A 13,206-nucleotide genomic window follows, 5' to 3' on the forward strand; every position below is an offset into this window, starting at 1 on the left:
AAGCCACTTAAAAATACTTTAAAAGGAACTTAAAATACTTTAAAAGCCATTTAAAAATTACTTAAATCAGATTAAAGCCTGAAAGGTGCTTTGTATGGCTGGATTTTATGTTGTGAGCAAAGTTGACTGGCTGACCTTTTCCATTTCTAATTTCTACCATTCTGTGACTTTGATAGATACAATCCTCTGCTGCTTATAAAACAGGAAATGTTACAATTATTGTCTATGTCATATGGATTTTTTTTGCCCTTTCTACAAGACAGACAATGACAAGGGGAAAAGGCAGACAAGTCTGGCTCATCCCAATTTTGGCCCATGCAGGAAACCCAAATCCAGGGCAGGGCTGCCAACATTGTGCTTCCCAAATCTGTGCCACTCCAAACAACCAAGAACAGGAGAGAAATGAAGCAATTCCCCTTCCCAGGCCAAGGGCTTGCTCACCTGGCAGGACTGAAAGCACTGTCCCCTTGCCAAAAATGACTCTGGCTGCCACATTTACACCCTGGCACATTTCCTTGCAAAAACTCCTCTGCCAGCCCTGCACCTGATCTCAAGCACAAAGCAGCTGCAATTCCAGGCACCAGCAAAACTTCCTGACAAAAAAGGTTCTATCACCTGCACAAGGCAACATCTGTTCCCAGCTCCTGCCTGAAAAGCAGCGGTTCCCTTTGCCTTTCTGAATTTTGGGCAGCCATGAGAGACAAGTGCCAGCCATGGGAAGGCTTTCCCAAAAAACTTTCTACCGACCTATGAAAAATGCCTTCACTCTAATAGAAATTAAATCAAGATTTTAACACAAAATGGAACAAACGTCCCCTGGCAGTCTCCCAATTCAGAGTTAGACACTGACTAGCAGATTGCATTGGCTGACACATAGAGAACTAGAAAAATATCTTGGGTATTTGCTTTTTGAAAATCTACATGCAATTCTGACAGTGCTTGGGTTCATAGGCAGCTTGTCACAGAGACAACACTGTGGCATTCACTTTATCTGAAAAATACCTTTTTCCAGGATTTTTCTCCTGGGAAGCTGAGAAGCCTCAGAGAAAGGAAAACAATTCTTTTCTCATTTGCTTCTCCTCTGTTTTGCTCCTGTGGAATGTGTTTGGAGATTGTTTACCCACAGGTGATTGTTCCATTGGATTCTGCTGTGAGCTGTTTTCACTATTTGGCCAATAGGGGCCAAGCTGTGTTGGACTCGGGAGAGTCTCAAATTTTCATTATTCTCTTTTCAGCATTCAGTAAGTATCCTTCCTGTATTCTTTAGTATAGTTTAGTATAGCATTCTTTAATATAATATAGTATCATAAAAAAATAAATTAGACTTCTGAGAACATGGACTCAGATTCATCATTCCTTCCTCCATCAGGGTACCCCACAAATAAAATAGCTGAGAACTCACTGGGCTGGATGGAGAGTCTGGTCCCTGAGCCAAAGGTCAGCTTGTCGCCATAGCCTGAATTCACACAGCATTTCCTGCCCTAACAAAAACCTTCCCCAAAACAACAGTGGGGATCTCCTGCAGGTTCCCATCTCAGAGACTGCCTTGCAGCCCCGGCAGTCAATGAAATGGCAGCTGGAATCTCCCTGCCCTAACAAAGGTGCCTCAGACACAGCAAGGATGTGTGGGACACTGTGCAGGGGACACTGCAGGGCTTTGGACAAAGGACACACAGAGAGCTGAGCACTCACTGGGCTGGATGGAGAGCCTGGTCCCTGAGCCAAAGGTCAGCTTGTTCAAGCCTGTATTCACACACTATTTCCTGCCCTAACAAAAACCTTCCCCAAAACAACAGTGGGCTTCTCCTGTAGGTTCCCATCTCAGAGCCTGCCCTGCATCCCCTGCACTCAATGAAATGGCAGCTGAATGGCTGCAGTGACCACGGTGTGCATCCCACAGTTACAGGCAGAACAAGGAGCCTTGGTTTGGACAGTGCCTGAGAACAAAGTCACCCCTGGCCAGGGACACCCAGAGATGGCCAAAGAACAACCAGGTTGCTGTTTTAGCAAGTAAAACCAATAGGTTAGAAAAGTAAAATAAATTCTGTGGCAACTGTGTATGAGTTTAGAAAGTTCTATATTACCTTCTAACAAAGATATTTGGGACTACTCTTGAACTACAGCCAAATACTTGCTCCTCTAAAAATCACAAGGAAGGAGCACCAACCCAGCAGAAAGCACAGAAAGCAGAGCAGCAGTGCTGGACTTACTTGGCCTGACAGTGAGTCTGGTTCCAGAGCCAAAGGTAGGGGCATAACCTCCTGCTCCTGTATTCACACAGCATTTCCTGCCCTAACAAAAAGCCCCAGGAGCCTCCTGAGAGCAGCAGCTCTGCCCCAGGCTCTGCCCAGCCCTGCCAGGCACATTTTGGCTCTCCCAGCAGCGGTGAATGAAGCAGGGAAAGGAAGGGAAAGCAGCAATTGCTGAGCTGGGCCAGCCTGCCCCACAGTCCCGGCTCAGCCAGAGCACAAAATGTCCCTGTCTCACCTCAATCACAAAATATCCCTGTCTCATCTCAATCACAAAATGTCCCTGTCTCACCTCAATCACAAAATGTCCCTGTCTCACCTCAATCACCGATTCTGAAATCAGAAAATATCCCTGTCTCACCCAAATCAAATGTATGAGATTGTTTTTCTTGTTTGGACTTAGATGTTTATTAGTTTCTATCTATATTATAGTCTCACTATTGAGACTATATATTGAAAAATGTCCCTGTCTCACCGAAATCTCAGATTGTCCCTGCTCACCTAAATCACAAATTTTCCCTGTCAGCCCTTCTGCTGCTCAAACCCTAAACCCACCATAAATGAGGGAAATCCATATAAACCTATTTCTTACTTGGTTTCACAAGCAGCTTTGTCCCTTTGCCAAAGGTGACTTTGTAGGCAGCGTTCACACAGTGAGAAAGGAGCCAACAAAAACCACCCTGGAGGGCAGCAGCCAAACCCACAAATATTGAATGCCCCTGGCATTGAGAAAAGACACAAAAACGCAGCAAAACCCTAGAAAAAGGACGTTCAATTCCCCACGATTTAAAGCATAGAAAGCAAATTGTGTTTCCTCTGGGTTTGTGCAATTCCTGGCACAGTTTCAGAGCATGAATTATCCAGGATATTTTCCAACACTCAGAGAAGCTACATTGAACATTTCACCCCAGTTTCCCCAGCCACAGGCTGTCTGTGGGATCCCACTGAAAGCACAGCTCCCTTTGCACAGGAAAAGGGGGGATTTGTCTGCACAGCATCATTCTGGACACACTAAATCACAAATTGTCCTTCTCAGACCTAAAAATGCCTTGGGAAAAAGCACTGGCACAGGTGTCAGACTGAACAGGCTCAGAGGCACTGCTGGTACCCAGGAGAAGGGAAAATCCACTCCTGAATCCATGGATTTAAAAAAACAAACCCCAAAGAGTAGAAAGGTAAATTCTCCAGGTTTTAAAGCACAGAAAGCAAATTGGTTTTCCTCTGGATTTGGGCCATCCCTTGCACCAATTCAAAGCATGAATTATCCAGGACATTTCCCAACACTCAGAGAAACTACATTGAACATTTCACCCCAGTTTCCCCAGCCACTGGCTGTCTGTGGGATCCCACTGAAAGCACAGCTCCCTCTCCACAGGGAAAGGGGGGATTTGTCTGCACAGCATCATTCTGGACACACTAAATCACAAATCGTCCTTCTCAGACCTAAAAATGCCTTTGGAAAAAGCACTGGCACAGGTGTCAGACTGAACAGGCTCAGAGGCACTGCTGGTACCCAGGAGAAGGGAAAATCCACTCCTGAGCCCTTGTTCCCAGTGCAGCTCCCTGTGCAAGGGCAGTTTCTGTGCATTCCCAGCATCTCAGAGCCTCTGCTGAAGGCTCCCAGCAGCAGCAGTGAATGAAGGAGCCTCTGTGCTCTGCTGCCCATCTGCTCTGTCATTCACACAGCAGCAGAGCCCACAGGGAGCCCCAGGGGACAGGGAAGGGTTTGGGGCAGAGGAGGCACAGGAGAGCTGAGCACTCACTGGGCTGGATGGAGAGCCTGGTCCCTGAGCCAAAGGTCAGCTTGTTGCCATAGCCTGAATTCACACAGCATTTCCTGCCCTAACAAAAAGCCCCAGGAGCCTCCTGAGAGCAGCAGCTCTGCCCCAGGCCCTGCCCAGCCCTGCCAGAGCTGGGCAAACACAAATCCTCCCTGGCTCTGTCCCACAGCCCTGAGTGCTCTGCATGACCTGAAGGTGCAGAGGAGCAGCAATGGGGAAGAGCTTTCATAGTGACTTCTGAGAGCCAGAGAGACGTTTGAGAAGAGGATCCATGTTTTCCTCTGAAAGAAGACAAAGACACAGTACACAAGAAATCAAGAAAGAAAGAAGGATAAATAGGAGAAAGCTGCGCCTGCCTATTCCTATGAGCACTTTGTTTGTCTCTCATGACCCATGAGAAAAGTGCAAACATATGAGCTTTGTAAGAATGTATAAGAAGCATGCAGGCTATAATAAAAACAGTTTGAATACTTCTGAAAATGGAATTTGTTTCTTTGTTTTGTCAGGTGAGCACTCACTGGGCTGGATGGAGAGTCTGGTCCCTGAGCCAAAGGTCAGCTTGCTGCCATAGCCAGATCCTGAATTCACACAGCATTTCCTGCCCTAACAAAAACTTTCAAATCTAAAGGATTGGGGATCTCCTGTAGGTTCCCATCTCAGAGCCTGCCTTGCAGCCCCTGCAGTCAATGAAATGGCAGCTGGAATCTCCCTGCCCTAACAAAGGTGCCTCAGACACAGCAAGGATGTGTGGGACACTGTGCAGGGGACACTGCAGGGCTTTGGACAAAGGACACACAGAGAGCTGAGCACTCACTGGGCTGGATGGAGAGCCTGGTCCCTGAGCCAAAGGTCAGCTTGTTCAAGCCTGAAGTCACACACTATTTCCTGCCCTAACAAAAACCTTCCCCAAAACAACAGTGGGCATCTCCTGTAGGTTCCCATCTCAGAGCCTGCCCTGCATCCCCTGCAGTCAATGAAATGGCAGCTGAATGGCTGCAGTGACCACTGAGTGCATCCCACAGTTACAGGCAGAACAAGGAGCCTTGGTTTGGACAGTGCCTGAGAACAAAGTCACCCCTGGCCAGGGACTCCCAGAGATGGCCAAAAACCAACCAGGTTGCTGTTTTAGCAAGTAAAACCAATAGGTTAGAAAAGTAAAATAAATTCTGTGGCAACTGTGTATGAGTTTAGAAAGTTCTATATTACCTTGTAACAAAGATATTTGGGACTACTCTTGAACTACAGCCAAATAGTTGTTCCTCTAAAAATCACAGGGAATGAGCACCAACCCAGCAGAAAGCACAGAAAGCAGAGCAGCAGCGCTGGACTTACTTGGCCTGACAGTGAGTCTGGTTCCAGAGCCAAAGGTAGGGGCATAAGCTCGTGATCCTGAGCTCACACAGCATTTCCTGCCCTAACAAAAAGCCCCAGGAGCCTCCTGAGAGCAGCAGCTCTGCCCCAGGCTCTGCCCTGCCCTGCCAGAGCTGGGCAAACACAAATCCTCCCTGGCTCTGTCCCACAGCCCTGAGTGCTCTGCATGACCTGAAGGTGCAGAGGAGCAGGAATGGGGAAGAGCTTTCACAGTGACTTCTGTGAGCCAGAGAGGAGTTTGAGAAGAGGATCCACGTTTAGCCCTGAAAGAATTTCCTACCAAGGTAGGAAAACCAAGACGTAGACACAGAACACAAGAAACCAAGAAAGAAAGAAGGATAAAATTAGAGAAACCTGCAATGGCCTGTTACAATGAGAACTTTGTCTCTCATGACCAATGAGTAAAGTATAAACTTATGAACTTTATAAGAATGTCTAAGAAGCATGCATGCTATAATAAAAACAGTGTGAATACTTCTGAAAATGGAATTTGTTGGGTATGTTTTGTCAGGTGAGCACTCACTGGGCTGGATGGAGAGTCTGGTCCCTGAGCCAAAGGTCAGCTTGTTGGCATAGCCAGATCCTGAATTCACACAGCATTTCCTGCCCTAACAAAAACCTTCCCCAAAACAACAGGGGGCTTCTCCTGCAGGTTCCCATCCCAGAGACTTCCCTGCAGTCAATGAAATGGCAGCTGGAATCTCCCTGCCCTAACAAAGGTGCCTCAGACACGGCAAGGATGTGTGGGACACTGTGCAGGGGACACTGCAGGGCTTTGGACAAAGGACACACAGAGAGCTGAGCACTCACTGGGCTGGATGGAGAGCCTGGTCCCTGAGCCAAAGGTCAGCTTGTAGCCAGATCCTGAATCCACACAGCATTTCCTGCCCTAACAAAAAGCCCCAGGAGCCTCCTGAGAGCAGCAGCTCTGCCCCAGGATCTGCCCAGCCCTGCCAGGCACATTTTGGCTCTCCCAGCAGAGGTGAATGAAGCAGGGACAGGAAGGGAAAGCAGCAATTGCTGAGCTGGGCCAGCCTGCCCCACACTCCAGGCTCAGCCGGAGCACAAAATGTCCCTGTCTCACCTCAATCACAAAATGTCCCTGTCTCACCTCAATCACCAATTCTTAAATCAGAAAATATCCCTGTCTCACCCATATAAAATGTGTGAGATGGTTTTTCTTGTCTGGCCTGAGAGGTTTATTAGTTCTGATCTATATTATAGTCTCACAATTGAGACTATAAATTGAAAAATATCCCTGTCTCACCTAAATCTCAAATTGTCCCTGCTCACCTAAATCACAAAATGTCCCTGTCAGCCCTTCTGCTGCTCAAACCCTAAGCCCACCATAAATGAGGGAAATCCAGAGAAACCCGTTTCTTACTTGGTTTCACAAGCAGCTTTGTCCCTTTGCCAAAGGTGACTTTGTAGACATTGTTCACACAGTGAGAAAGGAGCCAACAAAAACCACCCTGGAGGGCAGCAGTCAAACCCACAAATATTGAGTGCCCCAGGCATTGAGAAAAGACCCAAAAACGCAGCAAAACCCTAAAAAAAGGACGTTCAATTCCCCAGGATTTAAAGCATAGAAAACAAATTGTGTTTCCTCTGGGTTTGTGCAATTCCTGGCACAGTTTCAGAGCATGAATTATCCAGGATATTTTCGAACACTCAGAGAAACTACACTGAACATTTCACCCCAGTTTCCCCAGCCACTGGCTGTCTGTGGGATCCCACTGAAAGCACAGCTCCGTCTCCAAAGGGAAAGGGGGGATTTGTCTGCACAGCATCATTCTGGACACACTAAATCACAAATCGTCCTTCTCAGACCTAAATATGCCTTTGGAAAAAGCACTGGCACAGTTGTCAGACTGAACAGGCTCAGAGGCACTGCTGGTACCCAGGAGAAGGGAAAATCCACTCCTGAGCCCTTGCTCCCAGTGCAGCTCCCTGTGCAAGGGCAGTTTCTGTGCATTCCCAGCATCTCAGAGCCTCTGCTGAAGGCTCCCAGCAGCAGCAGTGAATGAAGGAGCCTCTGTGCTCTGCTGCCCATCTGCTCTGTCATTCACACAGCAGCAGAGCCCACAGGGAGCCCCAGGGGACAGGGAAGGGTTTGGGGCAGAGGAGGCACAGGAGAGCTGAGCACTCACTGGGCTGGATGGAGAGCCTGGTCCCTGAGCCAAAGGTCAGCTTGTTGTCATAGCCTGTATTCACACAGCATTTCCTGCCCTAACAAAAAGCCCCAGGAGCCTCCTGAGAGCAGCAGCTCTGCCCCAGGCTCTGCCCTGCCCTGCCAGAGCTGGGCAAACACAAATCCTCCCTGGCTCTGTCCCACAGCCCTGAGTGCTCTGCATGACCTGAAGGTGCAGAGGAGCAGCAATGGGGAAGAGCTTTCACAGTGACTTCTGAGAGCCAGAGAGGAGTTTGAGATGAGGATCCGTGTTTACCCCTGAAAGAATATCCTACCAAAGTAGGAATACCAATACATGGGCACAGAACACAAGAAACCAAGAAAGACAGAAGGATAGAATTAGAGAAACCTGCAATGGCCTGTTCCAATGAGAACTTTGTCTCTCATGACCAATGAGTAAAGTATAAACTTATGTACTTTATAAGAATGTCCAAGAAGCATGCAGGCTATAATAAAACAGGTTAAACCCTTCTGAAAATGGAATTTGTTTCTTTCTTTTGTCAGGTGAGCACTCACTGGGCTGGATGGAGAGTCTGGTCCCTGAGCCAAAGGTCAGCTTCCCATAGCCAGATCCTGAAGTCACACAGCATTTCCTGCCCTAACAAAAACCTTCCCCAAAAGTTCAGTGGGCTTCTCCTGCAGGTTCCCATCTCAGAGACTGCCCTGCAGCCCCTGCAGTCAATGAAATGGCAGCTGGAATCTCCCTGCCCTAACAAAGGCGCCTCAGACACAGCAAGGATGTGTGGGACACTGTGCAGGGGACACTGCAGGGCTTTGGACAAAGGACACACAGAGAGCTGAGCACTCACTGGGCTGGATGGAGAGCCTGGTCCCTGAGCCAAAGGTCAGCTTGGTGTCATAGCCTGAATTCACACAGCATTTCCTGCCCTAACAAAAAGCCCCAGGAGCCTCCTGAGAGCAGCAGCTCTGCCCCAGGCTCTGCCCAGCCCTGCCAGGCACATTTTGGCTCTCCCAGCAGAGGTGAATGAAGCAGGGAAAGGAAGGGAAAGCAGCAATTGCTGAGCTGGGCCCTCCTGCCCCACACTCAAGGCTCAGCCAGAGCACAAAATGTCCCTGTCTCACCTCAATCACAAAATGTCCCTGTCTCGCCTCAATCACAAAATGTCCCTGTCCCACCTCAATCACAAAATGTCCCTGTCTCTCCTCAATCACCAATTCTTAAATCAGAAAATATCCCTGTCTCACCCATATAAAATGTGTGAGATGGTTTTTCTTGTCTGGCCTGAGAGGTTTATTAGTTCTATATTATAGAATTAGAATCTATATTATAGTCTCACAATTGAGACTATAAATTGAAAAATGTCCCTGTCTCACCGAAATCTCAAATTGTCCCTGCTCACCTAAATCACAAAATGTCCCTCTCAGCCCTTCTGCTGCTCAAATCCTAAACCCACCATAAATGAGGGAAATCCATATAAAGCTGTTTCTTACTTGGTTTCACAAGCAGCTTTGTCCCTTTGCCAAAGGTGACTTTGTTGGCATTGTTCACACAGTGAGAAAGGAGCCAACAAAAACCACCCTGGAGGGCAGCAGTCAAACCCAGAAATATTGAGTGCCCCGGGCATTGAGAAAAGACACAAAAACGCAGCAAAACCCTAGAAAAAGGACGTTCAATTCCCCAGGATTTAAAGCATAGAAAGCAAATTGTGTTTCCTCTGGGTTTGTGCAATTCCTGGCACAGTTTCAGAGCATGAATTATCCAGGATATTTTCCAACACTCAGAGAAGCTACATTGAACATTTCACCCCAGTTTCCCCAGCCACAGGCTGTCTGTGGGATCCCACTGAAAGCACAGCTCCCTTTGCACAGGAAAAGGGGGGATTTGTCTGCACAGCATAATTCTGGACACACTAAATCACAAATTGTCCTTCTCAGACCTAAAAATGCCTTGGGAAAAAGCACTGGCACAGGTGTCAGACTGAACAGGCTCAGAGGCACTGCTGGTACCCAGGAGAAGGGAAAATCCACTCCTGAATCCATGGATTTAAAAAAACAAACCTCAAAGAGTAGAAAGGTAAATTCTCCAGGTTTTAAAGCATAGAAAGCAAATTGTTTTTCCTCTGGGTTTGGGCAATCCCTTGCTCCGATTCAATGCATGAATTATCCAGGATATTTTTAACAAACAGAGAAATTAAACTGAACATTTCACCCCAGTTTCCCCAGCCACTGGCTGTCTGTGGGATCCCACTGAAAGCACAGCTCCCTCTCCACAGGGCTTTATCTGCACAGCATCATTTTGGACCCAATAAATCACAAAATGTCCCTCTCAGCCCTCAAATGTCTTTGGACCAAGCCCTGCCACAGCAGTCAGACTGAACAGGCTCAGAAGCACTGCTGGTACCCAGGAGAAGGGAAAATCCACTCCTGAGCCCTTGTTCCCAGTGCAGCTCCCTGTGCAAGGGCAGTTTCTGTGCATTCCCAGCATCTCAGAGCCTCTGCTGAAGGCTCCCAGCAGCAGCAGTGAATGAAGGAGCCTCTGTGCTCTGCTGCCCATCTGCTCTGTCATTCACACAGCAGCAGAGCCCACAGGGAGCCCCAGGGGACAGGGAAGGGTTTGGGGCAGAGGAGGCACAGGAGAGCTGAGCACTCACTGGGCTGGATGGAGAGCCTGGTCCCTGAGCCAAAGGTCAGCTTGTTGTCATAGCCTGAATTCACACAGCATTTCCTGCCCTAACAAAAAGCCCCAGGAGCCTCCTGAGAGCAGCAGCTCTGCCCCACGCTCTGCCCTGCCCTGCCAGAGCTGGGCAAACACAAATCCTCCCTGGCTCTGTCCCACAGCCCTGAGTGCTCTGCATGACCTGAAGGTGCAGAGGAGCAGAAATGGGGAAGAGCTTTCACAGTGACTTCTGTGAGCCAGAGAGGAGTTGGAGAAGAGGAGCCATGTTTAGCCCTGAAAGAATTTCCTACCAAGTTAAGAAAACCAATACACAGACCAAGTACACAAGAAACCAATAAAGAAAGAAGGAGAAATAAGGGAAACTGCAACTGCCTCTTGCAATGAGCACTTTGTTTGTCTCTGGTGAACAATGAGTAAAGTGTAAACCTATCAGCTTTGTAAGAATATATAACAAGCATGCAGGCCGTAATAAAAACAATTTAAAACCTTCTGCAAATGGAGAGCGTTGCTTTGTTTAGGCAGCTGAGCACTCACTGGGCTGGATGGAGAGTCTGGTCCCTGAGCCAAAGGTCAGCTTAGTGTAGCTGTTGTCACACAGCATTTCCTGCTATAACAAAAAGCCCTAGAAACTGGCTCAGAGCTGCACCTCTCCCTCAGGCTTTGCCCAGCCGTAGCATTGCTCAAAGGAGAGGAGACACAGAGCCTTGCCCTGGCTCCTGTGCCTCCCTGGGCTACAGTGACCACTGTCTGCATCCCAAAATCACCCCAAAATCTTCCCCACAGTTAAAGGCAGAACAAGGAGCCTTGGTTTGACACTGCGTGAAAGCAAAGTTACCCCTGGCCATGGACACCCAGAGATGGCCAAAGACCAACCAGGTTGCTGTTTTAGCAAGTAAAACTAATAGGTTAGAAAAGTGAAATAAATTCTGTGGCAACTGTGTATGAGTTTAGAAAGTTCTATATTACCTTGTAACAAAGATATTTGGGACTACTCTTGAACTATAGCCAAATGCGTGCTCCTCTAAAAATCCCAATGAAGGAGCTCCAATGAAGGAGCAGAAAGCACAGAAAGCAGAGCAGGAGTGCTGGACTTACTTGGCCTGACAGTGAGTCTGGTGCCAGAGCCAAAGGTAGGGGCATAAGCTCCTGTTCCTGAATTCACACAGCATTTCCTGCCCTAACAAAAAGCCCCAGGAGCCTCCTGAGAGCAGCAGCTCTGCCCCAGGCTCTGCCCAGCCCTGCCAGAGCTGGGCAAACACAAATCCTCCCTGGCTCTGTCCCACAGCCCTGACTGCTCTGCATGACCTGAAGGTGCAGAGGAGCAGGAATGGGGAAGAGCTTTCACAGTGACTTCTGTGAGCCAGAGAGGGGTTTGGGAAGAGGATCCGTGTTTAGCCCTGAAAGAATTTCCTACCAAGGGAGGAAATCCAAGACATAGACACAGAACAGAAGAAACCAAGAAAGAAAGAGGGATAAATAAGAGAATCCTGCAACTGCTGCTTGCAATGAGCATTTTGTCTGTGGCGACCAATGAGTAAAGTATAAACTTTTGACCTTTTAAGAATGTATAACAAGCATGGAGGCTATAATTAAAACAGATTGAACCCTTCTGAAAATGGGATGTTTTGCTTTGTTTTGGCAGCTGAGCACTCACTGGGCTGGATGGAGAGCCTGGTCCCAGAGCCAAAGGTCAGCTTGTAGTTGCCTGTATTCACACAGCATTTCCTGCCCTAACAAAAACCTTCCCCAGCTTCTGGCAGCACTGGGCACCCAGCAGATAGGGCTGGATGCTCTGAACTCTTGGATTTGTGGATGCAAATCGTGCTTGGAAATCCAATGGAGAAGAAGAGAGAGAAGAGAAAAGGAGAAGGAGAAGGAGAAGGAGAAGGAGAAGGAGAAGGAGAAGGAGAAGGAGAAGGAGAAGGAGAAGGAGAAGGAGAAGGAGAAGGAGAAGGAGAAGGAGAAGGAGAAGGAGAAGGAGGAGAAGAAGGAGAAGAAGGAGAAGAAGGAGAAGAAGGAGAAGAAGGAGAAGAAGGAGAAGAAGGAGAAGAAGGAGAAGAAGGAGAAGAAGGAGAAGAAGGAAAAGAAGGAAAAGAAGGAAAAGAAGGAGAAGGAAAAGAAGAAGGAGAGAGAAAAGAGAAGAGAGAATAGAAAAGAGAACAGAGAATAGAAAAGAGAAGAGAAAGAGGAAGAGAAGAGAGAAGAGAAGGGGACATGTAACCCCATAACTGAAGAACCTCCATCCCAGTAAGGGTATCCTGAAAATCTCACCGGGCATGGGGCAGTTTTAACCCACATGGAAGGAGTTAACAATAAACTGGTGCACTTCTCAGCTTAAACTGGAATCTGTGTCCCTCTGCCAATGTGAGTTTGTGCCACAGCTCACACAGCAGTTTTCAGCTCATCCACAAGCTGAGAGAGCAAATCAACCCCTGCTGGCATGGCCATGGCACAAAATGTGGCCAGGAGCCCACAGTGGGTATCTGAAAGGAAGGACAGATCACTGACAGGGTAATGAGGACATTCTCTAGTGAACCTCTCTTCAGTTCATGTGGGAATCAGAAAAATAGAAACATCCACGGACACTGAAGGATTTGATCTGCAGCCTTAGAAGAAGCTTAGATTGATAGAGAAATACAATATACAGATATTAAGCAGAAAAATAATAAATTTATATTTCTATAGTTGTAGATGAGAATATGCCTTAAATAAGTGAGAAACTGTATTGAGTAAAATAGTGAAGAGTCTATAGTATTGTAATGTAATTGTATAAAATAAACTCGAGTTTAGAATAGAAGCCAAGGTGTGCATGTGAGTTAGAAGCCCATTAAATAAAAGTGCCTGCAGTGCAACAGAAGCAAGTAAAAGTAATAGGTCAGAAAAGTAAAATAAATTCTGTGGCAACTGTGTATGAGTTTAGAAAGTCCTATATTACCTTGTAATGAAGAAACTTGGTTATATTCAAGATTAATCACA

At 47.4% G+C, this 13,206-nt stretch overlaps 1 protein-coding gene across 1 annotated transcript in view; it reads right to left on the minus strand.

Annotated features, from left to right (window-relative positions):
* Nucleotides 1–13,206, minus strand: part of LOC131094071 (M1-specific T cell receptor alpha chain-like) — a 244,243-nt gene that overhangs the window by 16,746 nt on the left and 214,291 nt on the right. Inside the window, exon 3 of the mRNA XM_058041543.1 lies at nucleotides 8,109–8,190. Coding sequence (XP_057897526.1) covers nucleotides 8,109–8,190 — 82 coding nt within the window. The remainder of the gene's footprint in view (nucleotides 1–8,108; nucleotides 8,191–13,206) is intronic.

The sequence above is a fragment of the Melospiza georgiana genome, chromosome 28 (assembly GCF_028018845.1).
Source record: "Melospiza georgiana isolate bMelGeo1 chromosome 28, bMelGeo1.pri, whole genome shotgun sequence".
Lineage (NCBI taxonomy): Eukaryota > Metazoa > Chordata > Aves > Passeriformes > Passerellidae > Melospiza > Melospiza georgiana.